The 26,204-nt window shown below is 45.4% G+C and overlaps 10 protein-coding genes across 10 annotated transcripts; 5 read left to right on the top strand and 5 right to left on the bottom strand.

Moving 5' to 3' along the window:
• Positions 1 to 682: 682 nt before the first annotated feature.
• Positions 683 to 2,511, bottom strand: PAAG_01196 (hypothetical protein; the record flags this gene model as incomplete). The annotated part of the gene is made up of 3 exons (XM_002797291.1): positions 683 to 1,658; positions 1,723 to 1,969; positions 2,034 to 2,511. 3 exons carry the CDS (start codon positions 2,509 to 2,511, stop codon positions 683 to 685), a joined length of 1,701 nt encoding a protein of 566 aa, XP_002797337.1.
• A 251-nt stretch (positions 2,512 to 2,762) lies between these two features.
• Positions 2,763 to 3,649, bottom strand: PAAG_11237 (hypothetical protein; the record flags this gene model as incomplete). The annotated part of the gene is made up of 2 exons (XM_015846919.1): positions 2,763 to 3,171; positions 3,477 to 3,649. 2 exons carry the CDS (start codon positions 3,647 to 3,649, stop codon positions 2,763 to 2,765), a joined length of 582 nt encoding a protein of 193 aa, XP_015703526.1.
• Positions 3,650 to 3,653: 4 nt separating this feature from the next.
• PAAG_11236 (hypothetical protein) lies at positions 3,654 to 3,848 on the top strand (the record flags this gene model as incomplete). The annotated part of the gene is made up of 1 exon (XM_015846918.1): positions 3,654 to 3,848. The coding sequence occupies one exon, from the start codon at positions 3,654 to 3,656 to the stop codon at positions 3,846 to 3,848; it is 195 nt and encodes a 64-aa protein (XP_015703525.1).
• A 261-nt stretch (positions 3,849 to 4,109) lies between these two features.
• PAAG_01195 (hypothetical protein) lies at positions 4,110 to 5,336 on the bottom strand (the record flags this gene model as incomplete). The annotated part of the gene is made up of 3 exons (XM_015844266.1): positions 4,110 to 4,400; positions 4,463 to 4,923; positions 5,093 to 5,336. 3 exons carry the CDS (start codon positions 5,334 to 5,336, stop codon positions 4,110 to 4,112), a joined length of 996 nt encoding a protein of 331 aa, XP_015701047.1.
• A 1,703-nt stretch (positions 5,337 to 7,039) lies between these two features.
• Positions 7,040 to 8,327, bottom strand: PAAG_01194 (2-oxoisovalerate dehydrogenase subunit beta; the record flags this gene model as incomplete). The annotated part of the gene is made up of 2 exons (XM_002797289.2): positions 7,040 to 7,670; positions 7,756 to 8,327. The coding sequence occupies 2 exons, from the start codon at positions 8,325 to 8,327 to the stop codon at positions 7,040 to 7,042; spliced, it is 1,203 nt and encodes a 400-aa protein (XP_002797335.2).
• A 2,366-nt stretch (positions 8,328 to 10,693) lies between these two features.
• PAAG_01193 (DUF21 and CBS domain protein (Mam3)) lies at positions 10,694 to 13,112 on the top strand (the record flags this gene model as incomplete). Its single annotated transcript, XM_002797288.2, has 4 exons — positions 10,694 to 10,951; positions 11,024 to 11,237; positions 11,293 to 11,962; positions 12,017 to 13,112. The coding sequence occupies 4 exons, from the start codon at positions 10,694 to 10,696 to the stop codon at positions 13,110 to 13,112; spliced, it is 2,238 nt and encodes a 745-aa protein (XP_002797334.2).
• An 852-nt stretch (positions 13,113 to 13,964) lies between these two features.
• PAAG_01192 (pre-60S factor REI1) lies at positions 13,965 to 15,553 on the bottom strand (the record flags this gene model as incomplete). Its single annotated transcript, XM_002797287.2, has 3 exons — positions 13,965 to 13,982; positions 14,079 to 15,351; positions 15,408 to 15,553. The coding sequence occupies 3 exons, from the start codon at positions 15,551 to 15,553 to the stop codon at positions 13,965 to 13,967; spliced, it is 1,437 nt and encodes a 478-aa protein (XP_002797333.1).
• Positions 15,554 to 16,080: 527 nt separating this feature from the next.
• PAAG_11235 (hypothetical protein) lies at positions 16,081 to 20,332 on the top strand (the record flags this gene model as incomplete). The annotated part of the gene is made up of 3 exons (XM_015846917.1): positions 16,081 to 16,286; positions 16,356 to 20,124; positions 20,210 to 20,332. The coding sequence occupies 3 exons, from the start codon at positions 16,081 to 16,083 to the stop codon at positions 20,330 to 20,332; spliced, it is 4,098 nt and encodes a 1,365-aa protein (XP_015703524.1).
• Positions 20,333 to 21,423: 1,091 nt separating this feature from the next.
• On the top strand, positions 21,424 to 22,709 carry PAAG_11234 (hypothetical protein; the record flags this gene model as incomplete). Its single annotated transcript, XM_015846916.1, has 4 exons — positions 21,424 to 21,459; positions 21,551 to 21,892; positions 21,987 to 22,146; positions 22,378 to 22,709. The coding sequence occupies 4 exons, from the start codon at positions 21,424 to 21,426 to the stop codon at positions 22,707 to 22,709; spliced, it is 870 nt and encodes a 289-aa protein (XP_015703523.1).
• A 1,806-nt stretch (positions 22,710 to 24,515) lies between these two features.
• On the top strand, positions 24,516 to 25,948 carry PAAG_01190 (hypothetical protein; the record flags this gene model as incomplete). Its single annotated transcript, XM_002797285.2, has 2 exons — positions 24,516 to 24,537; positions 24,609 to 25,948. The coding sequence occupies 2 exons, from the start codon at positions 24,516 to 24,518 to the stop codon at positions 25,946 to 25,948; spliced, it is 1,362 nt and encodes a 453-aa protein (XP_002797331.1).
• Positions 25,949 to 26,204: the final 256 nt, after the last annotated feature.

Raw genomic sequence — 26,204 nt, 5'->3', positions numbered from 1 at the left:
AGACGATGAAATGGAAAAGAATCAGTATCACGTTCATAAATTCGTTATTTCTCACTACCAAGGAGTCCTTGAGGCTCAGATTTGCCGTCCCCCAAAAAATAAAAATAAAAATTATTAAAAATAAAAAAAAATAAAAATAAAAATAAAAGCGGGAGCAATCTGTGAATGGTTAGGGGGTTTTGATTTTTGCGAAGCACGAAGTTCATGCGAATGGGAAGTTGAAAAGTTATTGGTATCTCATGTCCTAATATATGCCCATAATGAAGAAAGAAGAGAAAAGAGAAAAGAGGTGGAAGGAAGGCGTTCTTTCGATGTCTATGCAGTTAAATCTATTCAATCAGAACAAGAGATGGGTATACAGCCCTCTTGGGAAGAGAAATTGAAAAAAGAGGCGAAAACAAATTCAACCATAAACAAATATGGGTATAGTTCAATAAAAGCAAATAGCAGCATGCGTATTTCTATTTGAAACAGAAAGTCAGAATAAGTCAATGAAACACCGAAAAAAAAAAAAAAAAAAAAAAAGACACTAGTATAAATTTAAAGAAGAAAAAAGTGTGGATATAGTTCAATAAAATGCGAAATTCGCAGCAAGGGAGTTTTCTGTTGTAAAATAAAAGGGAGAAACAAAGAAAGCAACAAGTACGCGTGAATAAAAATGAAAACATCCAGCAGTATGAAATCACAGTGCAATCGAGCTTAGAGCAACAGACTGCTTCGCAAGAGAAGGAAGTCTATACATCCACAGCAATATTGCTGTCACTCCAAAGAGCCCAGAGGCTACCACCCAGGGTAACCCAATCCATCCATCTCCCATCTCTAATCCCCAATTAAAAAACACAGTCACTATTGGACTCGCAATCGTCACACCGACGCTCTGTAACATTTCGATCGCCGTGTAAAGCCGTGCAGTCTGATCTCGACGTACCATTGTTGTGGCCAGGGATCTAATAATGAATACAAATCCAATCCCAAGCGTCTGGACGACAAGACCGGCAATGAAAAAGGATATTGAGGGTGAAATGCCCATGATAAAGGTACCGATGAGAAGAAGGATGACGCTGGCTTTCGACATGGTGAGGTCCTTTTGTCGGAAATGCATCCGTCGGCAAGAGGTGAGGTACCACGAGGAGAGAGGCAGGACAACGAGGAAGAGGAATACGGTTAAGATATATTTGAAGGAGTTTAGAAAGTTTGCATTGGCGAGAGTCCAGTGGTAACGCTTCGATATATATTGGATTAGCAGCCATGATGTGCCGCGACTCAGTCTGTAAACGAGGAATGTGGACAGGAGGAACATGAGATGCTTATCCTGGAAAATGAAGCTGAACTCGGATGCCATTCTGTTGAGTTTTGAGAGGAGATGGGATCCTTTGGCATAAGATTTAACGTGGGCATGGGATTGTTCACGCGGGAGAGAATTATGTTCGTAGTTCAACGGTATTGACTCTGGAAGCTCATCTGCATGTTCCTTTTCCGACGCAAATGCCCCCTTCGTTTCAGGTAACCCGACTGCTGGTAAAATTCCAATAAGGGTAAGGCTCCATCCTATACACATTGGGATCCAGGGGTTATATTTCATTAGACATGAAGTAACCACGGAGGAAATGAATTCAGACACCATTATTGCGACGCCGAACTTGAAGAAAAGCGCAGCCCTATTGACAAAATCAGTGAGCACATTTTCCTTCAATATATGTACGTTGTTCCATAGACTCTAACCTTTGGGATTCAGCGGTGACATCTGCCATCATTGTCCACACCATTGTACTAGCCACAGCAAACCCACCACCAAACAACCAAGCCAGTGTAGATAGCCAAACCATACGCAAGGGGAAAGTGTTCGTCGCGTACAAGATCACGCCGGTAAGAATCATATTCAAGACAAAGCCGGGTATGCAAATGCAAAATACAGGTTTCCGACCGTACTTATCTGCCAGCAGGCCATATGGCATCGAAAGCAAGACCCCTATTTTATTTCATTTGTTAGGGGAGATCATGTTTTAATCCCCTACACGGAAAAGCCCTCTTACCAGATAAGGCATCAAACAACTCTCCATAACCTTTCACGATCGCCACCTCCCTCTGTATTTCCTTATTTTTGCAAAGCTCTTCTGGGATATATCCATCCTTGCCTATTTTGGACTTGTCGTGCTGTTCGTAATAGCGTTGGCAAGTTATAGACTCAAATATGCGCGTCATAGGAGCAGAAAGCATCGACCCTCCAGTTTCGAAGGCAAGAACAATAGCGAAGAGAACAATGGTAAGTCGCATGCGGAGCTTCCGTTGGGAGCTGGCAGTAGAATCTGGGACGTGGTTTGATGCAAACGTCGACTGCTCGAAGGAAGGAGACTTTGGTAGAAAAAGCACATCTTCAACGTCGTCGTCGTCGTCGTCGTCGTCGTCGTCGCCACCGCTGCTGGTGTTTTGTTTTGAGAACATATCGAGGTGAGCTCTCGCCAGGGAATATTCGAAATCGGTGGTTGTTGGTGGATCTGAAAGCAAATGCATGGCCCTTCAGTGGAATGAATTATTAGGGGCTCATTTTGAAGAGGATTAAGATGGCTGTTTCCGCAGGTCTTCAGAGAGATGGAACAAGAATAGAGTCAAGGCATGGCTGTTAGTTTCGAAAGATCGTTTGACCAGCTGAGGATACCAGACGTGATTTCGGCTGGTCCTATATGCGGGTGGTCTGAGAAGTCTCAAAAAGTGGCCGTTTGGGACGTGATCTGCGCCGTAAGCCCAAACTGTGTTAAACTGTGTCAGGCCAGGTCCCATAAGTGTCGCACCAGTGATTGGGCGCCCAAACTGCAGCTTCCGATAGGGGCCACTTGGAAGAAACTGGACTGGAATCTCCCAACCACCTGCCGAGACCCGTGCTTGCACTCCGTAACATGATCGTGCATCTTGGCTGCCATTGATGTGTCTGCTCCAAGCTCCAGCTGGCTGGCTCCCATGGTTCGCTCCTGCGGGAGAAAGGGCGAGAAAGAAAGGTTGGCGGAATCCAATCTCCCATGATCTATCTGCCCCTGAGCTACCTTTGCGAAGCCTTGAGCCAGAGCCTTAGCCTTGAGCCAGGGACTTGCTGGCCCTTGGCTGGCTGGCAAGGGCTGGCAAGGGCTGGCATTGGCCCGGGGTTGCTGCAGCTTAGGCGAGCCGCTCTGATCAGAACTAACAATTCGGCGGTTGCCAGTCGGAAATAATAATTTATCTACAGCAAGCACGCACTTTTGCTGGAGGGTTCTCGTCAGGGATTGTCGATGGCGTCGCCGCGTTAAAAATTCGCAGGCAACTTGGCCGCCGTTTTTTTTTTTTTTTTTTTTTTTTTTTTTTTTTTTTATAAATCTGTTTCTACCTCTTCCTCATCGCCGTTGTCGACTAACGAACATCACACGATGGACGTTAATTAAATCTTTCTCAATTTATGTATCCGCTAAGCCCGAAGACGTAACTAGTTAGGCAACTTGGGTACGTACATCTGACTCAGCAAATCGTTGGTCTCCCCGCACGTGATCCCGCTTCCCGTTGTTACTACTTCTTCTTCTTCTTCCCGACTTGAATTCAACCACCGCAACCATCGGGGGACAACAAACAGCATCGACTTTTTGTTGTTGCTTTTAATCGTTGCGTGGCCGTTCAGCGTCACCATCTAGATGGCGCCTGATACGTCATCAGTCCGTTACCTCTTCGGTGCCGGCGGTAGCGGTTCCTCAGCTCTCTTGCTGATGGTTCAGGATTTCTGTCCATCCTCCTCCACCAACCGCAGGAATGACGTCGCCGCTAAGCCAACCCTCTTGAGTTTTGATCTTGTCCTGCTGAAACTCAATTTGGACCTGTTGCGCACTTAGCCTGGCGTTCCTCATCTGTAGAGCGAATTCCAACTCTTGAGAATTTTACTCCCAGCTCTTCCACGTTAGGCTTTAATCGGATTTGGTCGTGGCGGCCTCCGCTGGGCCTCGGGCCTGGTGAGGACTGACCGTCGCTGCTTTGGCGTTACTGAGAGCAACTGTGGCCTTCCGTGGATCCTCCCCTAGACCCTTGATCCTTTGGCTGGACCCGATTTCGTTGTTAGAATGGTCGCAGTTAGTTCCCTCCGCTCGAGTTTGCACTCATGTGCGGAGTCTCTCGAGCTGTTGTCCGCTCAAGGCGTCCGTTGGCGTCTCTACGAGCTGGCTCATTCGCTGCTGCTTCAGGTGATCGATATGTGCTTGATGTTCGATAACCTTGGCGTTAGCGTCCGCGAGGGAGTTGATGTTGCTAGCTGCCTTTGGACCAGTGCAAGCAGCTTCTGGCACTCTGCACCGAGGGTTCAACCGTTGGACTGGAGATTGTCGATCTTCCGTCTGTGCTCGGTATCCTTTGTTGAATAAACAAAAGCCTTCTGACAGTCGGCGATCAGGCTTTCATACGTTTGCCGTGCCATTTCCGAAAACCGGGCATTCTCAAGTTCTCTCAACTACACCATGACCTTGACTAGATCAAGCTCAGCACTGAGAGCTTTCTCTCGACTGCTGGCATTGACCATCAGCTGCTGCTGAGGTTGAACAAGTTCAACGCCTGTTTCTGTACTTTGGATTTCGACGTCACGGTACTGCCGGGCCTTGGCGGTTTTCTCGAGGGCTTCTTTTGACCGACCGTACGTGTTGGAACTCACCCTCCCCTCCATGTCGACAAGTGCTCGGTTCGTTTCCTGGATCTCGCTGGCATGAGCCATGATTTCCTGGTTTTTAGAACCTTTCCTGCTGCAACCTTGTCGGCGTGCCGTCTGAGGCTTGGATATCCCCTCGAGCGCTTCGATACTGCTGGAGTGGGAGATGAGTACCGCGTTGTGCATCTCAATAAATACAGTGACGGCAGAGGCATACGCACTATTTTCACCTTCGAGAAGGTTACTGGTAGCGGCCGCGCGACCGCGCTCAGCTTCTAGATCAGCACGAACTTAGGCAAGTGGCTGTGCCCCGAAATTGACGAATGCTTAAAAAGCATTGCCAGCAACTGGAAGGACCATACAATCAGAAACTCTTGCTACAGTTAACAATGGATGGGATGGCAACTTACGAGGAGTACTCCGATGAGCCCTACCTCACATCACCGGGCAAAACCCAGAAGAAAGGTTGTTGTACCCAGGGCTGTCGGAAAGCAGATACAGCCCGATCTGCCACGAATAGTGCAGTACCCAGAGCACCATCTTGAGAGTAAACCCGCGAGAGAGGCATCCGCTGTGATGTGTCGTCCGCCACATCCTTGCAGCTATGCTGACGCGAATGATATTTACCTCCTTGGTGATAGTGATGGAACTGTTGACAGTACTCAGTTTCCCAAATACACTGGCGCATGTTGGGATGGCCCTGAGCAAGACTAATGCGACAAAAAGAACTGCACTGAAGACCAGTGGGCATTGTCGTTGTGGAGTCGAATACAGTCTCTGTGAAGAACCGTGGGTTTTCAGGGAACTGGTGCTGGTGAGCCAACCAAAAGAGGCTGTTCACCAGAAGCACCAAAAACACAAGTGGTATCGCCATTGACAGCTTGATAGTCACGAAGTGAGTGCTTATACAAGACTTGGAGAGAGAAAGAGAAGAGGAAAAGAAGGAGAGAAATATAGGCGAATTTTAATAGAGTATGGGAGAGTAAGCGGATATGTTGTTACGTTATTGTGTTGTTCAACCCCTAACACGAGACTTTGGCCTGGCAACGAGCGCTTCACTGCTCTTTGTGAAGAATATCATCAGGAAACTGTGTGGTCTTCGGCCAGGTGACCATCGTAATGTTTTCTTGTTTTTGACAGCAGCATTCTCTACTCAGGGAACCCGTAAGCGGAATGCAAATGTGATGTGTGACAATGGCTAGAACGGTCGACAAACGAGTTCTTTGATAATATATTTACAGAGCCTATGAACAGGAAGAGGAGGCCCTAGAGGGGCTCCCACCCCTCTTTCTTCATACAACTTATGTTCTTGAGATGAAGGATCCATTTACTAGATATGTACATGCTATCTGTAGGAGCCTTGTGTGCGTTGCCCTAGGGGTTCTAAGTTGGGTTTTATAAATGAACACCTTCCAGTGACGGTTGTGAGAGATGCTACGCAACTTTCAGGTTAAATAATTGTTGTATCCTCCCAGAACAATCAGGAGAGGCAAAGAAAGGCTCCCCTACAATTAGAATTCCTCGGTCCCTTCCGGTCGTTTCAGCCATTGTTCTTCAGAAATCGTTTGTATTTTCACAAGAGATTTCAAAACGCATTTTCGCACCAACAGAAGTTTGATTGCTGAACATTTCGAGGAAGTGTTTGTATATTAACACGAAAGTGACCACAGTGGCAAAATCCATTAAGTAAGCCTTGTAGGCAGTCGTCATGAAGGATTCCCAAAGAACAATGACAAAATCTATAGTTAATATGTCTATGAATATATTCGTTGCTCTATCTAGTCTGCAAGTATATATATGTGTAAGGTGTATCCAAAACTGAAAACCAGCTTTCTTGATAGCGATATAGTAACATGCAATGAAGAAAAGCGTGTAAAGTAGACCAAAGAGCAAAAAAAAAAGTCGGAAAAAAAAAATTTGCGCGTGTCAGACTGAAGAGGTTGGCCCAAACGCTACAAAATTCTCCCATAACTCATATCGCGGATGGCAAGGGCATTGCGATTCGAATCTGCTGACGGAACTCAGGGCGAAGGCTGTAGAGGTGGTTGCTGGAGAAGGGAGATCTTGAACTTGAAACCCTGGATGACCAACACACGGGGCCCAGGGTTGACATCGGACTGGAATCGTGAAAACAATCATAAGATAAACAGAGTAGGCAGTTGAAACTGTGACTGTAGAGTCTATAGCAAACATCCCACGGATTGCGGACGCTTGGACAACCATGGCTATCTGGAGATGAGGGAATTCAGTTGGATACAGACCCCTTATCCCAGGAGGATTGGCCAATGAAGAGAGAAGTAGAAATACGCTAAGGTCAGTGTTTGCTGTTTTAGAACTCCAGTGTCCGCTTAATGGCATCGAAAATTCCTATGAGAGTATTGTGTTAGTGAATCAGTATTTTCCTGACTCAGCGAGGACTATGTAGTGATGATTAAAAACGTTAAGGGTAAGCTTACTAGCAACATCTGGTATATTTAATTTCTCATAGATCAAGCCACAGTGAACGTCCCAGCCCGTAACACGAGTGACAGGAGCCTCCAACCGCAAAAATGCGCCTTCTTGGATGGTAGCTGCCACCTCTGCTCCAATACCGGCATTCATCATGCTCTCGTGTACAACAATCGCCCTTCCAGTTTTCCGTACACTTTCCAGTATGGTTGTTTTATCCCATGGGTAAAGGGTTCGAAGGTCAATCAGCTCGATATTGACGCCGTTGAATGCTTTCTCGGCAGCTGCAATGGCTGCAGAGCAGAGGTAGAGAGGTTGACCGTACGAAATCACGGTCACATCTTTTCCAGGTTTGATGATGTCAGCCTTGCCAATGGGAAGGGTGTAAGATTCGGTTGGGACATGTTCCACTGCAGCGCGGTAGAGGATCTTGGGCTCCATGAATATCACAGGGTCGTTACATTCGAGAATGGCTGATAATAAAAGTCCCTTTGCCTGTGTGGGTGACCGCGGCATCACAACCCGCAGACCTGGGATATGAGTGAAAAGCGACTCTGGTGATTGGGAATGGTATCTTCAGTAAAGCAAATGATATATTAGCGAATTGATGGCAAACAGCAAACCCATAAGAAAACAGCTAAGAAGGGGGAACTGCATACAGAGCACCATGGCCTACTGCCCCACAGGGCATTCGTACTACGAGGCCCCCTACATTGCTTCCTGTGGCCCCCTCTCTATATCGGAATTTCGCCGCCTCGTTGACAAGCTGGTCAAAGGCGGGATAGACATAATCCGCAAACTGAATTTCCGCCACGGGTTTCATCCCTTCAGCAGCAGCACCAATTGCAAATCCCACAATTCCCTGCTCTGTCAAGGGTGTGTTAAATACTCTCTCAGACCCAAACTCTGTCTGCAAGTCTACAGAGCAGCGGAAGACTCCTCCAAAGGCAACATCCTCTCCAAAAAGAAGAACCTGATCTGATGTGGACAGGGCAGTCCGAAGTGCTGAATTGATAGACTGGTACAGGTTTAGTCGTTTCGTGACCCCGGTCTTAGGCAATTCTGCAGAGGATGTTATCGTGGATGGTGAGTGGTGGAGGAGCGGAGTCGTCCCATAGTTGATCGGCAGATTAAGATGTGCCGCAGGCGACAGAGCGTGAGATGAATACAGACGGGTGCGACACAATGGGCTCAGCAGCCTTCGAGCAACGTTATGGGAGCGGTGTGCCATTGTGTGCGGTATTCCTGAGTGAAAACAAGAGGGTCATCTTTCTCAGAGTGGATGTTTTTCTCCTGGTGATTATAGTCAAATCCCTCTGCTGCCGTTTGGCCGTTGTTCATTCGCCGAAGATAGCCGCGTTCATGCCAAGCCCGTGCTGGCTCAGTTAACAACGAGAAATAACGTAATCCACCAACATATCATTTGTGTTCTTTATTCAAAATGTTTCTATCTCAAGAATATTATATACAGTTGGTCATTGCTGTATGTAAATTTAAAAAAAAAAAATATATTAAACATGAAAGCTGCAAAAATATATAAATTTTTAAAATTATTCTATGTAAACAACTTGCTGATATCATATCACATTTAGAAATATATGCAAATGGACTACAAATTGACAAAGATTAAAGAGAAAATTCTTCTCAACCAATTCCTGAATGCAGGTAAGTGAAGCTGTCAATTCAACTGAAGATTCTGTATGATATGACATAGATTCTACTTTAAGTATATATTTTTGATTTTATTATCATTCTTAGAGTCAATTAAGCATCTATATTTATTTAATATCATTGTTAAACTATATACATTATAATTACTGTATATATTATCAACAGATGAAGTAGAAATATTTAAAAATTATAAAAATAATAATTAGAGATGATATATAAAATTATTCAAAAATATAATACTCATAGCGATGATATCTATAACTTTGATTAAATTGATCTTGCAATGAGATTTTATATATTCTCTAGAATCAATACTGCAGTTAAATGGAGAGATTATACAATTATTTAAAGGAAAAATTAAAATTCAGTTTTTTCTCACAATTGAAAAAAAGTTATAACTACTAATGTCATGGCTCAACTAGAGTCAGGATGATAACAAGACAAAAGCTTCAATTCATCTATTTAACTAGGCAGCTGCAACGAGAATACTAAACTCGGGATTAGAATGAGGAATGAACGAGCAGCCGAATATATAGAGATGGTTGGGGATCGGAGCGGATCAACCTTCAGAGCGTAGCGGGGCGGATCAACTTTAATCCATATACAAGCAGCTGCGCCGTAACAACTAATGACTGAATCACTAATGTATTACGGCTTCAATCTAGGCGCAAATGTTTGGATTGGCAACTAGATAAGCTATTTAAATGAATACCAAGGTGATTTACGAAACAGGGGTCTGGGGGAGGATCTCCTTATACTCATCTCCGTAGGGCGTTGCTAGGCCGTTGCTAAGCAGTTTCTGTTACTCTTTTCAGACAACGCCAGTTTCCCGTAGCTCAGCCGTCACTACTATTTTATTTACATAAAAATGGATAAATATGTTCAACAGCTAGATATATCAATTGAAGCTCAAATTGAAGCTACGCTTCATCAATAAACTTCATTGTACTTTAATAACTATGAGATTATTAAATATATTATTTATAATTACTATAATAAATAGCTATATATTTAAATTACATGATTTTAATTTATTAATATTTTTAATATTTAAACTACGTTAATTTTTTAAAGTGAATTCATTATTAAATAATAAATTACATAACTAGTTAACTTAATTAATAAGTTATTAAACTATTTTTTTTATATTAATTGATATATAAAATATTTCATTATTATAAATTCACTTTTATGGATTTATTTTTCTTTCTCTAATAAATGTGTTCTTGTATTTAGGAATTACTAGAACTGTATTAACTAGTGTATTTATGATTTTTATTTTTCAATTCTTCAACGTCGTCTCTACTAGCAGAGACTAGACCATGTATATGAGCACTGTAAAACATGCAGCAATTACAATAGAGTCAGACATATATAAAAACTAGATATGCCCTGGTTTCATTGAATTTAATTTTAATTAGTGATTGTTGAGTGTAGATATTTCTCTTTTTTTCATGTTATAATTGACAAAATGACAAGCTTGGTTGGTTGATTGCAGAGTTTGCATGCTTACAAGAACGACTTATATATATGGTAGAAAACAGGTGGGGTGATGGAAGTGTCCAACAAAAATTCGATAGTATGTTCTTATTCCGGTAGCCCCTCGAATGGGGGATTATGTTAATCCATTCTCCGCTCTTACGTCAGCCCGCCAAGAGGGCTCTTGATCGCGCTCTTTTGGGTACTTCTACGAATCTTGGCTCAACCTGCAGCTCGTCACCCCAAGGTCTGTTCTCACAGATACACGGATATTCATTTCTAGGGTCCTGTCACCCCTTTTCTTATATTGACTAATTTTTGCGTACCGTTTGGCTGATATTTTTCGGCTGTGTGGACTGAGATACTGTTTTCTCTCGTCTTATTATCCACCCTCGTTAAGCTCCATTCACAATTGCTGACCTCTAACCTCAAGCTCCCCTGTCTTCGATGTATCCAAAGCAGCATGTGGCCGGACGAACAGTAACGCTGGCAGTCGCCAAATTGCTGTTTTTTGCCATCGCTCAGCTCCCTACCGTATTAGCCTTTCCGATCCTTGGATCCTTCCAACGAGACACGCGAGAGGACACACGAGAGGATGGGAAAGCTCTAGATGGCCCCAGCCTGTGGCTATATTTGTCCGTGGCTGCCGCTCTTGTGATCACTGGGGGCGCTTTTGCTGGGTTAACTATTGCGCTTATGGGCCAGGTATACCCTATAAGCCCTCACCGGTCACAATTTTTGGATAGATGTTAACAACTTCTTTCTTTTTCCAATCAGGATGAGGTTTATCTCCAAGTCATAAAAACTTCAGGCGAGGGCGCCGAAAAAAAACACGCGGAAAAAGTATTAAGCCTTCTGAAACGGGGGAAACATTGGGTTTTGGTTACGTTATTGCTCAGCAATGTTATCACCAATGAAACCCTTCCCATCGTCCTTGATAGGTCTCTAGGAGGCGGATGGCCTGCTGTATTGGGTAGTACAGCACTTATAGGTATGTGCCTCGTCCATATCTGTATTACCACTAGCCAGAGCTGATGTCAGTGTAGTTGTCTTTGGTGAGGTCGTTCCCCAGTCGATATGCGTCCGTTATGGGTTGCCAATTGGAGCATGGATGGCGCCCTGCGTTCTTGTTTTGATGTATATCATGTCTCCAGTTGCTTGGCCTATTGCGAAGCTCCTCGACAAACTCTTAGGCGAAGACCATGGAACTATATATAAGAAAGCTGGATTGAAGACTCTGGTCACGTTGCACAAAAGCATGGGTCAAGCTGGCGAACAATTGAACTCTGATGAGGTTACTATTATTAGCGCCGTCCTCGATCTCAAAGAAAAGTCCGTGGGCAGCATTATGATCCCAATGGAAGACGTATTCACTATGTCTGCCGACACAGTGTTAGACGAAAAGATGATGGATTTGATCTTGTCACAGGGATACTCTCGGATTCCTATCCATGCTCCGGAGCAACCCCACAATTTTGTTGGCATGCTTCTGGTGAAGATGCTTATAACCTATGACCCGGAAGACTGCAAGCTTGTGAGAGATTTTGCACTTGCGACACTCCCTGAAACTCGTGCCGAAACTAGCTGTCTAGATATTGTCAACTTCTTCCAGGAGGGCAAATCTCATATGGTCTTGGTTTCAGAGTTTCCTGGTGAGGATCATGGTGCATTAGGAGTTGTGACACTTGAGGATGTTATCGAGGAGCTTATCGGAGAGTATGTCTGAAGAAAGCCCTATATTTCTAGAATAAATCAGCTAATTCATAATAGGGAAATCATCGATGAGTCTGATGTCTTTATTGACGTACACAAAGCCATACGTCGTATGGCCCCCGCACCCAAGTCTGGTGTCCCGAAGGGCCGTATCGTCGCAGAACCCCCCAGCGCTTCCACGATATCACACGGAAATCTTGTTGATATATCTGAAGATCAACCAAACTCTGCAGGGCACAGGGATAGCCATGATTTTTCACATAAACATTCAGTAGACCACGGAACCCCCCCTCAAACCACCTTCTATCTCCGAAAATCTCACCCATCCGACAGCACAGACTCTGTTGACACCCCAATCATTAGACGGGGCCCAACTCCAGAAATCCGTGAGCATCTAAAACATCTAGGCCCGTCTAATCTCGCAAGCCATCCACGACAGACAAGGTACCAGGCAGTTAAGATTAAGCCAGGAGAAGGGATCAACTCGGATCGCAACTCCATGTCCTCCCATCGCCCTCCGTCTGATCCTACCAGTGCTGTGGGAACACGCAACCCATCTCTAGTCCGCTCGACAGGGAGGACCACAAGTGATCGCGTCTTAACCCTGCAAACCACATATGGTACAATAACACGACCAACCTTACATACCCCAAGCGCCGAAACCATAGAAGAAAACAGTCCCGATGGCATATCCAAAGACCCATCCACCCGATTCGAAGAACCCTTCAAATTCACCATACCCAAAAACGAAAATCGGACAACAGATGCCCCACAAAGCCCCCTTTCCCACCGCAGCGGACCGAACAGCATTACCAGCTCTGAAACATCGAAATTCCGTGATTGCGTTCATCAACGTGGTGTAACCCGGAGCGGAAGCATTACCGAGCAGATTATCGACAGCAACGGCATTCGCAAGGTAATTTTGCAAACAGGTGGTGGCGCTTCGGCAGACGAAGAGAGTGTTGGGGAAGGTGATGTACATGGTTCAAGTGTCGCTAGAGCCCATACCACGCAAGCTCTTACTACCACCAACGGTAATGAAGTTCCATCCACTTCTCAAGATCCTGCCGGCCATCTAGTGAAGAAGAAACGGCGAAGAAAACGGAAGGGTGGCAGTTCTAAATCTATGGAAACGCGGCATTTGCTATCTTGACATGGTGTTCGGCTTCTTATCTTTTGCTTTTTCTTTCTTTTTTTTTAATTCCAGGCATGACTTGTTGGTTGTGAGAAAACCATTTATTGTTTTAATAGTTGATGTGTAAATATCCTTCTTGCCAGATGTAATATGTACTTTTGGTGAGGTTAGGATATGAATGTATTATATTGAATTTCCAGTGTTCAAGGCTGATTGCACTTTGGCTTTTCGAAAACTTGTAATCTTTATTCCGGATAGATTGCCTTTTACGCCTGTAAGGATTCCAAGGCTATTCTTCGGGTCTCGAATTGCGACATGTAAGGAAGCTACAGTTTAACGATAGTAAAATGGAAGTGGGCCTTGCCTTGATACAGAAGACATGAGCTGTTTAGATTCCGGCGTTTCCCAATGGCCATGCGAGTACCAGAAAATAATAATGGGTGAAATCTAGGCTCTCCTTTGCGCGGAACAAATTGTGAAAAAGGACGGATACCACGTGACCGGAATACAAAGTTCCGCTCCGCCCTCGCGACGGTACCAGGAGTGGTTCATGAGATGGTGAAATACAAAGGCTAGTTCCTTTGCAATATTCCAGTTTGATAAAGGAATGTGGGTTCAATACAAATTTATGATTTTATAATACGTTGTCTGGTGAAACAGGAATAAGTAGTATTGCTTGAAAAGTTAGCTTGACTTTTCAGTTATGAAACATTGATTCATGTCAACTTGAATTCATTTCTGCAATGCATTGTAATAACTAGTGCTCGCTATCATTACCGATGTATGAAATCTGCGAAAGAAGCCTAATAAGAGCAACAGCAGCTTGCCCACGATAACATCCCCAACACTGACGCCCTCTTATTTAGCTGATCACTGGAGTAGATGATCCTGTGTTCAAAATTCGATTAGCAAATGAATACGTGTAGAGAGAGAAAAGCTAAAGTTTATATAAAATAGCAGCGAAAATGGCGTAAGGCTCCTTACCCTGAAGTGCTTCTGGTGATTACCCCTCTTATTAATGCCCCACTCATATTGTTTTTGCGCCTTGTGCTCACGCCTCCGCTCTCTAAGCTCCGCAGCTTTGACTTCCCGCTTTTGGGAGTCGGTTGCACCAACCATCCCAAGTCCGCCATTCGCTCTGGAGATGAGAGCCTTATTCCTTCTAGAGCTGGCATCCGTGTCATGTATGTCCGGGTTCTGCGCGGCGTCCGTAATTGCACGCTGTCGTAGCAGGCGCTCTTCGGGGGTTGGATAATTGCGCAAATTTTGTCGGAAATATTTGAACAAGGAACGATGGCCCGCCGTACGGCCGGATGGAAGATGGAGCTCATAGTCATGATATAATGCGTCCCCGCCGTCGATAGTTGATGTTGAACTGTCAGTCTCCCATCCGTCATCGTCTCCAGCCTCCTTGGCATCAACAGCCGTCGAAACATGCTCGTCCTCTTCGTCGTCCTCGTCATCAGAATAAGTGCTAGAAAAGTCGTAAAACTGGCCAACTTCGAGCATTTCGTCTTCCGTGCTGAATGCAATCATGCAATGTCCCTTGTCGCGCATATGGGTCTGAATCGCGGCGGTGTTCGACTTGATCTTATGACAGTAGAGACACTCATTATTCTTTGTGATCTTGTTAAAGAGATATTTCAGCAAGCCTTCCCCATCAACCAGATATGCCTGTTCGGGCACAAACATGCCGTGGAACTTTCTCATGTGGAAGACGTTCAGTTTGACACAGTCTGAATTGCGGTTGCAGAACATGCAGTGGGTCAGGGCGTAGTCCTCATCATGCTCATGCGGGGCCCTGCTGGATGAAGTTCGACAAGCCCCAGCGGTGGCGGAATGAGTTGGTCTAGGTGGGCACTTTAATAATGGATCCTCACTCTCGATCGATGTGTATTGCAACCCATCCACAATTTTAGAGAATTCTTCCTCAGCAGACTCCTGGACGGACGGGGTTGGAGTAGCATTGACTGGTTCCCCCAGAGAAAACGTGCCACTCATCACTGAAGCTGTTTCATCCTGAAAGCCTCCGTTTTTTCTCAATTGCGTTTCCCTCGATTTGTGCTTTTGGCTAGCCATATGATTCTGGAAGGCATTTTCACTGAAGAAAGTTTTCTGACATGCTGCACATGATTTTTCAAAGGATGCCTTAGCAGCAGCAGCGAAATTGACTGCTTGGGCAGTAAGAACTTTTTCAGCAAATATCTCGGAAGATAGAGGAGGAAGGGCTGCGACTCGACGCTTTAAATTGTATCGACTAAAAAGCAAGTGGTTAATATTGGGTTCCAAAATATCAAAAGATTCAAAGCTTACTGCCAATCGCTTCGCATATGGGTTCTCTGGGAATCGGTATTTCTGAAGGCGACCTGACAAGTATTGCAAGTGAACGGATGAGTTGCTGCAATGTCCGGAGTTCCGTCTGAGGTGAGACCGCCATTCTGTCCAGCGGGGGCCATCATGGTGGCTGAATACTAGAAATTCTTGAAAATCTAGAATACTTATGAAATATTGGAGTTGTGTCGAGCAAGAATGATCCCGGGGGTGTTCTGTCAACTAAAATAATCATCGAACGAAGCCGTACTCTACTTGGCGGGAGTATCTTGCGTTTATATTTATATCAAAGTTGAGATCGAATTCCGAATCAACTCAAGATATATTTGTCTCTTTGTCGTCTATTTTCTTCATTGAGAGGCAAAACTCGGCTGCATGGCTAAAGGACGGTTTGACGGGTGGCGGGATGACAGTACGATACGCGAGACTACGGCTTGTGGGCCGCCAACTGACACTAATTCCTTGGTTGTTTTGTAACCTGTGACGCCGCAGAGCCTCGTCCAAGTTTGTCAGCTCTTATAAAAGTTATTTACGACTTTGACAACTGCGATCACAATCACCACTATCACCACTACTATTCCTTCGCAACAGTTAATATTTCCTTCTTATTCTCTTCAGTCATCCCTCCCCAAAATATGATACTCTCTGCTACAGCATGACCAGGCTGCGGGCAGGCTCTGGGAGCCCTCCAGATTCAGGACGACCCACCGTCGGGGATAGGGGACTCTATCATCCGTCGAAGCTCCCCAGTGGCGCCCCGGAGGTGCTCATCAAGAATACCATCGCTGTGACGGATCCTGCGAGGGTCCTGGCATGGAATAAGGACCAGCGCCAGAGAGATTTTAACCTTCTTGTCAAAAAGTTTGTTCTGCTAGACCCCACTGCGATCGATAAGAGTGCGTGCCGTAGCTTATACTCTTGGTGAATTAGATATAAAAACCAGCTTCTGTACGGTTGCCAGGACCCGTTTTGCACAACTCCTACATGCTTTAGTTATCGCAGGAGAGTTGCCGATGCCCCTCTCCGCCGCTTTACCGAACTCAGCGCCCGAACAGTTGCTTGCTACCTAGCTAGCCAGGATAACCCGGAGAGAGGTTTGTGCCGCAATACCCCGGCCCCCAGTCCAGGTTTTCCCTCAGCAGAAGGATCACGGCAGCAAAGGAGACGATCGCATGAATTACCTCAACAGAATGTTAAATTCGCTTCCCAGTCTCAAAGTCACAACGAGTCGGAAGGCAACTGTGGTGAGGGGAAGCCAGCAAGTGATATGGTAAATGCGGTAAACCAGACTCAAGAACTGGGCGAGTCACGGAATGGGAATGATGGGAAAACTTGCAACTCCGCGGAAGCGAACGAAAAACTTGGTCCAAAGCCCGCAGAGGATAAAGATCGGCCGAGATTAAAAGATCCAAAGTCGTTTACTCAAAATCTATTCGATACCCTTTCTTTGCGGATGGTTGAATGGCTACCGTTACGCAAGTCTCTGGAGGGATTTGATACCACCCCATCTGGCCCTGACGATGGCGGCACTTCTACATCTAAGACCCCAGAAACTGAGGCTCCAGCAAGAGATCACGGGCATCCAACCAATGCAAGACGAACTAGTCGACAAAAGCAAATGATATCGCAAGCCAACGTTAAATCCCGACCTCATAGCATTCCATCCTCAAACCTTAATCCTCAGCCCACAGCAGTCGAAGTAAAGATCCCAGGGCAACCCGTCAAACGCCTATCTCTTGGTGAAATGGAGCACAGGAAGCAGCCTTCACGGACGTATACTGAGGACAAGATTCGTTCCGAGCGGAAACCTGCCCGGAAAATCTCCTCGCAGCATACTCCATCAAGCGGCATCTCTCGAAACCAACATTCTCCACCGCCGTTGAAACATCGACCACAAAAAAATAGACGCGCGAATGGCGACCTGAATAAGTCTTACCGGCCCGACCAAAATCATCATAGTTGTGTCTCCTGGGATGGATCTAGGGGACCAAGGAAATCGAACCATACTGAGTCTGATAGCAACCGAGTATCTATCGACTATAGTGTAGAACAGCCACATCCTCTTAGTCAAACTTCTGAAACTCCCGCATCTAAAAATACTAATAGCGATAATCAACTTAATTCTCAACAAATCCAGACTCTGTCACATTTCTCTCCAGAAATAGTGACGGAATTAGAGGCCTTAATGTTTGAAAACGATGAAGACAAAGAGAAATGGCGCGAGGAAATGGCTGATTTAAAGTCTTGCGGGTACTCTGAGCCTTGGGATTGGCAGTATGCTACACCCAGACAGCGCGAAGTGTTCCCGTTTGTCGCCCAGAGTGTATTTTATGTTCTCAGCAATCCCCGTCAACTCCTTCAATCGTTTCGAAAAGACCCTTCTCGCCTAGGAAAGGTAAATGGTAGCGGGAATACGGGTCTACTTGATGTCGGAATGTTAGAAAACTCGTTTCGGACACTATATCGCATATGTCCTTGGGAAACCACTCTGCATAGTCTATGGATGTCTCTCGAGAAGCTTTTTGTTCCACCAAGAGATTTTTCTTTCAGTAGGCCACAGATGCTCCCTGTCCGGTGGTCCAGTTCATCGGGCCCAATTTCAAAACGTGGATTCCCCTCCCCCGCCAGTAGTAATTCTGAGGATTATATTTCCGACGCAGATGCAGCTTATATTTCGGTCATTGCCTTTTTCGCTTTGGCCAGTTCTATCCCCCCAACTGACCCGAAAACATGGGAGGCTGTTCGTCAGGTCAGGGCTTCTGGCACCGTTCTACCGGACGCTGAGATGAGGAAACATTCTCCATCTACCAGGCGGTCACTAGTGGCCATCGCGGAAGTATTTGAGCATGACCTCGCCCTCCGACTGGTAAATCGTTTGGCTCGAGTGGTCTCCGCGCGTTTGGCATTCTACGAAATCTCGAAGTCTCGAGCCTTCAGCTTACAGGACTGCGAGCGGCAAGAGAAACAAAACTTTGTAGAACTCATCCTGCAGACTTTTGAAGATTGCAGCAAGGGAAATAACCAGAGATCACATACAATCTCTTCTTCTTTGATCAGTGACCGGCCTATAAACGTTCACATGGTAGCTGTGGAATGGTTACGGAGCCTCCTTCTGAAGGAATGGGACGGAAAACCCGAAATGACGAAATCAGGTGCTGCTGGCGGCTCTTTACAACTTCTTGCATCGATGTATAAAGAGCGGTCTAGACTAGGTTTACAACCTGAAGATTTCTCTACATTTTTCCTCTCTGAGCGACTAGATCCCACAGAAATGCCCGTCGAATGGCTCGGGATCCTTCCAAATAACAGAACGGTGCACCTCTTATCCTACCCCTTCCTATTTCCCCCGTCAGCCTTGGTTATATATTTCCGAGCTATCAACTATGCTGCGATGTCCAAGTCTTACGAAGCTGCGATGACCACCTCGAGACATGTTACTCAACCGGCATTTTCCGGTATTATACCGATCGATGACGATGTTAATCTACTCTCCCTGCTCAAAACATCTATCTCGACCTATCTGGTTCTAGTCGTGCGGCGAGATAATGTTCTTACCGACGCTCTTGACCAACTATGGAGACGAGAAAGGCGTGAACTGATGCGACCTCTTAAAGTTCAAATGGGCATGGACGAAGGCGAGGAGGGTATCGATCATGGCGGTGTCCAGCAAGAGTTTTTCAGGGTAGCTCTTGGGGAAGCATTGGACCCATCATACGGACTATTTACAATGGATATACGAACCCGTATTTCCTGGTTCCAACCCCTTTCTATGGAACCGCTATACAAGTTCGAGTTGTTGGGTTTATTGATGTCTCTTGCTATTTATAACGGCCTCACACTTCCAGTTAATTTCCCCATTGCGTTGTATAGGAAGCTGCTCGGTTTGAGGGTTAAGACTCTCGATGATATCCGCGTTGGTTGGTCAGAGCTTGCGAAGGGTTTGGAAGAGCTGCTATCATGGGACGACTGCGATGTTGGTGACATCTTTATGAGAACCTATGAGTTCAGTTTTGAAGCGTTTGGAAACTTTGTGAATGTCGATATGGAGAAGGTTGATCGCAATGAACCATGGCCCGCCCCTGAGCGGTTGGCTTGGGAAAAGAGAAAGCCTGGTTCATATAACCGACGCTCATCTTCGGGTAAATCAGGCCCGCTTTCGCAACGTGATAATGACGTATCGATGTTACATGACACTACTGATGAAGGCCCTAGCTATAGGCGTGACGGGGTTCTCTCAGGAATACTCAAGGGGTCTTCTTCAAAAATAAACAGAGCGGCACCACCCTCTCCACCACAAGAAGCAGCCTTGGTCACCAATGAAAACCGAGAACGATTTGTCAAAGACTATATTTTCTGGCTAACAGATAAATCTATCCGTCCTCAATATGAAGCTTTCGCACGCGGCTTCTATACCTGTTTGGACCGAACAGCCTTGTCTCTTTTTACCCCGGAGGCGTTGAAACTGGTTGTTGAAGGGATTCAGGAGATCAATATCAGGGAACTCGAGTACCATACTCGATACGAAGGTGGCTTCGAGCCCGACCACCGCGTCATCCGCGACTTCTGGGATATTGTGTATCGATATTCGTCGATGAGGAAGCGACAGCTGCTAGAGTTTGTGACGGCCAGTGATCGCGTGCCGGTCAACGGCATTTCTAGTATCATGTTCGTTATCCAGAAGAATGGTACTGGAGATAACGTATGTGGTCAACTTTCTTTTATATATTTTTATACACTTTTATTTCACTTGAGAGGATAATCAGAAAACTAACGGATCCGTCCAGCGTCTTCCAACTAGTCTGACGTGTTTTGGCAGACTCCTGCTGCCCGAGTATTCAAGCCGAGACGTCCTGGAGGAGAAGTTGTCAAAGGCCCTTGAAAATGCCAGAGGTTTTGGTGTCGCCTAGTTCGATAGTCCTATCGGAGTCCCTTGGAGGCAGCCCTTTTGCTACCAATCCGGTCTCTTTTACTGCATTATAAAAAAGATAGTTGATTCTTGGCCTTTACTATTCTCCTGTGTTTTCTTGTGAATGACTGTTAGCCGGTAAAATTTCACCTTCAAAGACTTTGTGACATACTAGAGATTTTTTGCTCTCCCTGTTCTATATCCCGTTTCTGAGTTTTAAGACTTTGTATGTTTCCCACTTCTTCTTTTCGAGGTTACGATTATTCAGAGACGAATGGGAGAGTAAAAGAGCATGTTTGGTAGACCCGGTTGGGCATCAGCGTATTTTGCTTTTTTGCTGCAAATATAATTCCCGTTTTTGACAGAATCCTCCACCGCTGTTGTGTTCTTTTCGTGCCGATAACTTGAGATATGTTACTATCGATATGGGCTTTTCCATCAGTGTCCGTTTTCGGGAATTTTGTACATACTTTCAACAATACTAAGCTCTTGACCGAATGGCAAGTTTGATTGCAAAGGTTGCTAACTACGAGAACGACTATATAGTGGAAAATAGGTCCCGTGACAGAAGGGTCCGACAGCGTCTATGCTAAAGTTATATATATACGTGCATAAACGCATGTATATGAATAAAAATACAAGTTCAAGATACTTCCCCTTCCTCTTATTGTTGCCATTCCGATCTGAGCCATGATTTGCTGCTGTGGGGTTGAGAATAAATTAAGAGCTATTTAACGAGGTGTTCCGTACGAACAGCGTGAATAAAATTGTGGGGAAAGCCGTTGGAGTCATCTTGAAAACAGCGGTCAAACTTTTGAACATACAACTTTTCTCGGGATATTAAATATTGTTTTTCAGTCTTGTGCACCAGACGTTTAGAATAATATATTTACATCACACTTGTTTCTCTATCACTCTCATTTAGATCTAGGGAATAGATCCTGCACGTGTTTTCATCTACGTCGTCTCCAAACACCTGGACTCGAACCATCTAGCCCTAAATAAATAACCACCGTGGAATTTGGGACATTGCACTCTCCAGCTTCTCCAGCTCTGCTGACCACTGCTATATAGACGGATGAAACACTCAGAATGCCACCAATCATTCACTGTGTCCGCCATGCGCAGGTTCGCCCTCATATGTTCCCCTGATCAATTCCTCTATCAATTCCTCATTCCCACTTACCGTGTTCCCTAACTAAATAACCCCAAATCCCAGGGTTATCACAACCTCACCTATGCCAATCACACCCTCTCCGACCCCCTCTTAACTCCACACGGCGAATCGCAATGTAAGGACCTCAGTGCGGAATTCCCGCATCACTCCCAAATCGACCTGATCGTTGCCTCACCGCTACGACGCACCCTCTACACCGCGTTATTGGCATTTGAAGATCAAATCAAGAGCAGGGGGCTGACAATCATCGCGCTGCCGGAGATCCAGGAGACAAGTGATGTGCCTTGCGATGTTGGTAGTGACTTGGAACTTCTAGAGAAGGAGGTTGCGGAGAAAGGGTTGCCCGTGGATTTGAAGTTGGTAGAGGAGGGATGGAATTCAAAGGTAGGTTAGAGAATGATATCATTTTGCACCCATTTCGGGTTATATGGTTATTATATGGATTGTGGACTGATATCAGTGTCAACTGATCGCACAGACAGGAAAATGGGCACCCACTGCTGAAGCTATTGAAGATCGTGCAAGGGAAGCTCGACGATGGCTAAAATCTCGACCGGAAAAGGAGATTGTGATTGTATCGCATGGGGGATTTTTACATTATTTCACGGAGGATTGGCAAGATAGCACGCTTTACCAAGGTATATACCCTATTTCTCCTATTTTGTATTTCAATTCCCATTCTTTTGCTTTGGCAGAAAATCTTTCCCAATGACAACCCCAACTCCAACCCCTCAAAAACAAAAAGAGAGAACAAGAAACCATCAAGCTTACTCACGAACACTGCACCCCCGCATAACGTATTGAAGTTACGAAAAGGAAACCCAGTCCCAATAATTATACTAATGTCCGCCCTTCCCCCACCTACCCAGGTACAGGATGGCGCAACACGGAATACCGCACCTACACATTCTCCGACTTAGTTCATCAGGATGATCTCTATGGCCGGCCTCTTGGCGGTGACAATGCCACCATCCAAGAGACTCCTGAGTCCCGTCTCCGCCGTGGGAAATCGCCCGAAGCACCCCCCAGGGCCTTGCGGAAGCAGTTTTTCATCCAGGCGATGAAGGGGTGGGAGAATCAGGTTTTGGACTGGGCGAAGCAGGAGGAGTCGAAGACGGGGATAACTGCCGGTATTGAGTCGAGGGCGGGAGACAAGGTTGTTAGGGGAGAGGACTGGGAGGAGGAAAGTGTTTATGCTTAAGTGGTGATATATATCCAAGTGAGAGGGGCTATGAGAAATGAGTTGCGTTCAACTAGGATGGCATTCTTTTTTTTCATGTTTTTTGTTTTAGATATCTTAATTCCCCCTCTACCATACATATATATAATTTTTCCTTGCTTGCCTACTGGTGGTAAAGGGTTTCGACTAATTATCGGCCTTCGCATATCAAGGGGAGAACGTCCGCACCAATCTTCATGTAATGAATGATGTTTTATACACCTCTTGCTCCAACCTAGATATAGATAGATGTGCACTTCAGGATGAATCTTGGACAATGACAAAAGTTCACTCAAAAAAGAAAAAGTAAAAGTAAAAATCTGGTGTACGATGTGTGTATCAGCACCAGCGCTGGGTGGTTATTTCATAAAACATTAAATACAAAAGTAAATATAAGGCAAAACACATAACACCAAAATAGAAACCATGCATGCCCAGTAAGATAAGTCATTAAACAGTCAAACATAATCCACATATGAGTGAACACTGATTGCTGAAAGATGAAGATTTCATTTCTAAGTCAGTGGAGTTGTTTCTTTTGGACATTTGGTATTTTCGTCATCCAGTTCAGTTGCTGAATCGTCCGGGATTTTGTTTCTGTGAGCCAGTCAAATGTCTGACGGCTAAATGGCTAGAAAGTTCTATCAACATATAGTTATCGCTCATTCTTACTTCAGACCTCATCCTGCTGAGAATCAGCAGAAATTTTTCCTACACAGATTCATCACCCCCTCACTCCCAAATGCACAAAGTAGGAGGCATGGCGGTGGGATTGTATGTGGTTGAAGCCCTAATCCCTAGGGCCTGGCAGTAAGCGCTGCGGGAGAGCTGCCAGACAACTAGTTCTGTTGATGACGCAGTCCTTTGTTGAAGTAAAGGGATTATTTGCTTCAACGGTCCTAGAACCTTAGATTTCGGGAATCAATGCAACGATGAAGAAGCTTCAAGGAACACTTTGGGGCCAAATAGCTGTGCAATTCGCAAGTGCAAGATCCTCAAGTCTCGAATGAATACCCTTTCTACTTCACCAGATTACAGTCAGTTTAGCTTTGCAGGATGATATCCTGGCAGGAAGCAGCTAAACTTTCTCAGGGGTTTGTCGAATTCAAGAGCTGAGCACGGAGATAAAAGGTTTGCGTAATCATTACACGAAACTAAGGTGTACCGCGCGTGCAAGGCAGATACCCATTCTTAGCGTTGCCAGAAGTGTTGAACCTTTATCTCAGGGGTATCCAATGTTCCATGACTCGGTATATGTATGATGCCACTGCAGATGGGTCTCCGTTGCCTATCCCCGCTGTATATAGAGCAATTCCCAGGGACCAGCCACAGTTTCGAATTGTGGAACTTGCTCCAAACAATTTCCACCTTTCGAGAAGAGACAACCACACACTACGGCGATCCGCAACGAATCTCCGTATTCCGTATTTCCCCTTGGAATCCAACGAGGATATTTTTAGCAACGGGCTCGTCTGGGCCAATTAAATTATCCGATTCCGCCCTGACATGAATCTTGGCGTCCATCTGCTGACATAATGCAGTGACGTCCTGGTTGTTCGTTGAACTAGATATAAATGTTTACAGCCCTCTGACCATATCAAAGGGACGACATCACTCATGTCTCTGTGCTTTCAGGACACGTTTACCTTCCGTTCCTCTCCCTCTCTGAGAGGGAACCTCTTCTTCATTCGTGAATCCTGAAGTAGATTCTCCCGTCCAACCATCATTCCGCATCACTAAGTTAACTACTCCCGGTATCCTGCGCAAGGAACGCCCTCATATTCCAAGATGTTGGATGAGAACTTACCAAGTACGGCCGGGCCCCACTGCTGTTTAGACAGCTTCTATGGAAGTAACTGAAGACCTAATGATTCTTAACAGCATTCTTTCTCAAACCCGCCAATAACAAGCCCAAATTCAACTCCTCGTTTTTCTTTGTACAGCATGGGGAAGAACCCACCCCAGCTTATACTCTCCGACATCTTGATCCCTCATTACCGGGATCAAAAAATCGATATGCTGTTGGTATCTACGATTCATTTTCTCCCGATGTGCTTTATGCAGAGGTGCTGTTGATTCCAAAATGGACTCGCCCAACTCTGTCGCAAGAAACTATACGCCAGAATGATGGCGTACCCCCTCCTCCAGAACCAATACTTCCCCTTGAGTTCATTATTCAGCTATACAACCCAGACCAACAGGTCCTCGTTCGGCACAAACCCAAGAGTTGGAATTCTGTTGCTTCATGGGAATTTGAAGTGCCGCAGCAGACATTTAGACAGCCCTCCGTATCTACACTCGACCGGACGTTAAGTGATCCTGCTGCATCGGATATTACTCCAAAGTTAAAATTTATTTGGCGCAAAGATGGAAAACTCTCTAAGGACCTTGGATGTTATATGTCTGGTAAGAAACTGGATGATAAAAAGGGTAAAGAACCAGACATCACTATAGCCATCCTACGCAGTTTTAAAGAGGTGACCCTATATGAGCCTAATCTTTGCCGGGTGGAAATCGAAGACTTCAAGGGCCTAGAAGTAATCCTTCTTCTGGGCGCTGTAGTGATCCGCGATGTTTATTTTGGCCAAATAAGTGAATGCTTCCACATTTCTGATCCACCCAACCCGGCGATCCCTGTACTCTCCGCGCCACCAAACAAGCCACAAAGACCTCAAATATCTATTCCGCAACGGGAAACCCGTCCACCCCCAGTTGACCCTCGTACTCAATGGGAAATAGATGCAGAAACCGCCAGGCTAAAACGAGAAGCCGAAGCGGAAGCGAAAGAACGCCGCCGCCGTGAGAAAGAAGCGGAGAAGGAGACAAGAAGGCTTCTCGAAGCGGAACAACGGGAAGCAAGGCGACGGCAGGCCGCGATCGACCAAGAAACAGAACGTCTCAAAAAGATATATGCTAAGGAGGATATGGAGTACCGCAGACGGCACGCACAGAGTCTGCATTTGCCAGGACCTAATCCGCCACCTCGACCCGCATCTAACAATCAGCACGCACATGCAAACCACCGCTATTCATCATATCACTCTGCTCCGTCTCACCCTCTCGTGCCTTCCCAGGTGGTGGCTCCCCGACCTGTCTCTTCCATGGCAAACCCTCAGTCATCTAATTCTCCATTAAGGGAGAGAAGGAGCATATTTGGACTCTTTAAGAAGGACGACGATCGCTCCAACACCCTATCTAAGAAGAAGAGTTCGGAGTTTTAAGCACATTTCTTTATGATTCTTCAATACTGTACGATATCTGCGTTGTTTATGTTTAAGGTTCAGGTTACGTGATGGTTCGTATATATATTGCATCACCCTAACCATTTTTCTCAGTTCTTTTTGCTTTCAGTGTCCCCAATCCTTGTCTCCTCTACAACGAACCATTTCCTCCTACCAATGATACCCAAAAATCATTCTGGTTCTATTTTACAATTTTTCATATTTGAAGAGGGATGAAGATGTGATCTCCATATAA

The sequence above is a fragment of the Paracoccidioides lutzii genome (assembly GCF_000150705.2).
Source record: "Paracoccidioides lutzii Pb01 unplaced genomic scaffold supercont2.2, whole genome shotgun sequence".
Lineage (NCBI taxonomy): Eukaryota > Fungi > Ascomycota > Eurotiomycetes > Onygenales > Ajellomycetaceae > Paracoccidioides > Paracoccidioides lutzii.
Note: the sequence above shows the minus strand (reverse complement) of the source record. Positions and strands in the feature narration are given on the sequence as shown.